General features: G+C 59.8%; 1 protein-coding gene across 1 annotated transcript in view; it reads right to left on the minus strand.

The window, feature by feature from the left end:
- Positions 1-6: 6 nt before the first annotated feature.
- IL2RG (interleukin 2 receptor subunit gamma) overlaps positions 7-3,127 on the minus strand; it is a 4,317-nt gene continuing 1,196 nt past the window's right edge. The window contains exons 2-8 of the mRNA XM_031056071.1: positions 2,218-2,308; positions 1,807-1,994; positions 1,545-1,687; positions 1,278-1,440; positions 737-842; positions 582-666; positions 7-475 (exon numbers count right to left, since the gene is read on the minus strand). Coding sequence (XP_030911931.1) covers positions 272-475; positions 582-666; positions 737-842; positions 1,278-1,440; positions 1,545-1,687; positions 1,807-1,994; positions 2,218-2,308 — 980 coding nt within the window. The 3' untranslated portion in view covers positions 7-271. The remainder of the gene's footprint in view (positions 476-581; positions 667-736; positions 843-1,277; positions 1,441-1,544; positions 1,688-1,806; positions 1,995-2,217; positions 2,309-3,127) is intronic.

Genomic DNA, 3,127 nt, shown 5'->3' on the forward strand with positions numbered 1-3,127 from the left:
ATCTTTCCTTATTTTTCCACACTTGGCCCCCCCGGGATTCCTCATCCTGTGTGTCCCCATCACTTGGCTAGTGGCCCCTGCCTGCTTAGCTGCAGCTGCCCACTCACCAGGACACGTCCCTGGGTGTGCTTGTGGGCACCTGGGAGCAGGGAGGGCACTTGGCAGGAAGCAAGACCGGGGGTCCAGGGCATTTGGCAGAGAAATGGCAGGAGCAGTAAGGTTTGGGCAGCAAAGCTCTGGAGAATGGGGCATGCAAGGGTGCAGGAGTGTGTCACAGCCTCCCATAGCTGTTCTGGTAGGGGCTGTGCTCACTGGAGGTGGCTGGGGGCCCAGGCATTGGAGGTGGTGCATGGTTGCTGCTGTCCCAGAGGGGCTCGTGGCTGTCCTTGGGTGGCAGCTCAGTCACATAGCAGATGTTCTCGCTGTAGTTGGGCTTGAAGCTCTCCACAACATCTTTGGGGACTCCAGTCCATTCCTCCAGGGAGCAGAGCAGGGTGAGAGGAGCCACCACCCAGCCCAGCCCCAACCCCAGCCCCCACAGCCAGGGTGAGCCCAGGGCAGGGCTGCCTGCACCACCTTACCTGGAAATTGCCGTTGTGGGTGATGAACAGCTCATCAAAATTCTTGCTGGGGTTGGGAATTCGGGGCATCAGGATGACCCATACCCTGTGCAGGAGAGGTGTGTTAGAGGGAAGAGCCCCAGTGCTGCTGCCCCCAGGCAGCTCCCCACACTCACCTCTCCATGCGCACCAGCAGGATGACAAGGACCAGCAGCAGCAGGCAGGAGGCAATGGGGACCAAGACCGTGCGGATCCCAAACCAGTACAGCTCCTCCACCGTGCCTGGAAAGAGCGGGGTGACACTGATCCCCAGACAACAAGCACACCACCATGGCAGTGGGGTGGGCCTGCAGGTGGCCCTGCGTGGGTGGCCACGGCATTGCTCATGGTAGGGCTCAGCTGGGAACAGAGCATGGAGAAGGGGCCTGTCCCCAAACGCTGCCATCCTGTCACCATAACTAGCGGGTCACCCTGTCCTGGCTCAGCCATGCCCTCCAGTGCTATAAATCCCCTGGCAAATTCAGCAGGTCCCACTGGTGGGGTGTGTTTTGCTTCCAGAAGTACAAAGGATGCTGCTGCCAGCACCCCTCATGCCCAGATGGGTTTTGTCCCTACAGCTGATGCCTCAGGCCATTCTCTACTTGCTTGGCCATCTCTCACCTGTGAGCCCTGCCATGCTCCAGTCCATCCTACCCCACTGCAGCCCTCAGAACATACCCTTGCTGGTGGAGTTGCTGCCCCAGATGGCAGGAACGCTCCACTCGCTCCAGAACTGGGTTCTGCCACAGAATTTGTTGATCTTGCTGCGCACGTAGAAGGTGTAGGACTTCTCATAGTCCACGCTGGGTAAGGAGAACACATCTCCATTCACCGAGAGTTCCTGCAGAGACACGAGCCCTGAGCTGCTGGCTGGGACCACCTTGGAGGCTGGTGCTCAGCTCACGCCAGGCACAGCCACAAGGGTGCCGTGCCCAGGGCTCTCACCGTCCAGCTGGTGTCCTTGTTGCTCTTGTACTTGACAGCGTGCTCCAGGCACCTGTTTCTGGGGTAGGGGGAGGCCCAGGTCAGCTGCAGCTGGTTGTTGCTCATGTTGCGGATGGTCAGGTTGACAGGCGCCTCTGGTTTCACTGCGAGGGACAGGTGATGCCCAGTGAGGGCTGGCCCCATGGCCAGGGCCCTGCTCCCAGCTGGGAGCCCCCAGGGGAGCTCTGAGAACCCACAGGGGGGTCCCCCCACCACTCTGTACCCAGGTCCTGCAGCTCCATGTGCTTGCTGGGGATCTCCAGGGTCTTGCCTCCAACGCTGGCATTGATGAGAACATGGAAAGTCTGGAACTGGATGAGCTCGTTCTTCTTGAAGTAGCAGCCGACCCTGACACCCTGGTGCAGCAGGTAGTGCTTGCACTCCACCGCCTTGTCAGACGTGTTCTTGTACCTGTGCCACAGTGGGTTACCAGGACTCCCCAAGGCCTCACATGCTCCAGCCCTCTCCCCAGCACAACCCACCCTGCTTGCCCTGGAGACAGAGCCTGCCCCACCCTGGGCCTGGGGAGCAGGAGAGGCCTGATGGACCAGCAATGCTGGCAGCAGCCTCCCTGCACAGGGACCCACTGCTGGACACTCTGCTGTAGGACTGGCCATGGGGCAGGGGCACCTACCAGTAGAAGAGGGAGTAGTTGACTGTGGGCATCTCTTTGTTCCCCCACGTGCAGTTCATGTACTCCTCGTTGAAGAGGACACACTCCACTCCTGCAAGCAACAGACACTGCTGTTTATGGCACTGGTGGGTGGCTGTGCCAAGGCCCAGGGGTGCACTGCAGAGATATGGCACATGCCAGATCCCCATGTATCCCTATGAGCCTCCCTCTGTATGAACCAAACAAGCTCATCAGCCAGCACTGCAGGGGCAGGAGAAAGCCAGAGTTGAGCTTTCCTGGGTCGTAATGTAACACAATGGAGCAAACAGGCTGCCCTGCTGGAGATGGAGGGCACCTTCCTGCCAGCCCAGGAGGTCCAGGGATATAGAGGGGTTTTTTCCACAGAAAGCTGTTGTTTTACTGACAGCCAGGCAAGGAGTGCATTTTTTCTCAGAAAACAGTGGCTGGGATGAGAGAGCCAGGTGGAAAGAAACGCCTCTGTGTCCTGTCCCCTTCCTGTGCACAGCACTATTGAGGGGACCAGGAAGGAAAGGGCAGCTGGTGCAGATCCACGGACCATCCTGGCCAGCATCCACACATAGCACAGACCAATAGGATCTGCCAGTAGAGTGATGGGGCAAGAGCACTCCCAGGGGGCTGGTGGGGTCAGAAATGCTCCAGCACTGCAGTGGGTACAAGGACACTCCAACAGGGCTCCCTGGTACAGCCTGACCCTCCTGGCAGCCCCACTGCCAGGGGCTGTACAGGTGCCACAGGTCCTGGGACACATCAGGGGTCGCAGGGTCCCTGGTGTGTGCCACAACAGCGCGCCAGCCCCCACAGCCCCACATCCTGTCCTCACCCGCCATCACTGGGGAGCTCCAGTCCCCAGCCCCAACCACAAAAGGGGCCCGGGGCATTCCCTTGTTCC

This window comes from Geospiza fortis, unplaced genomic scaffold (genome assembly GCF_000277835.1).
Source record: "Geospiza fortis unplaced genomic scaffold, GeoFor_1.0 scaffold157, whole genome shotgun sequence".
Lineage (NCBI taxonomy): Eukaryota > Metazoa > Chordata > Aves > Passeriformes > Thraupidae > Geospiza > Geospiza fortis.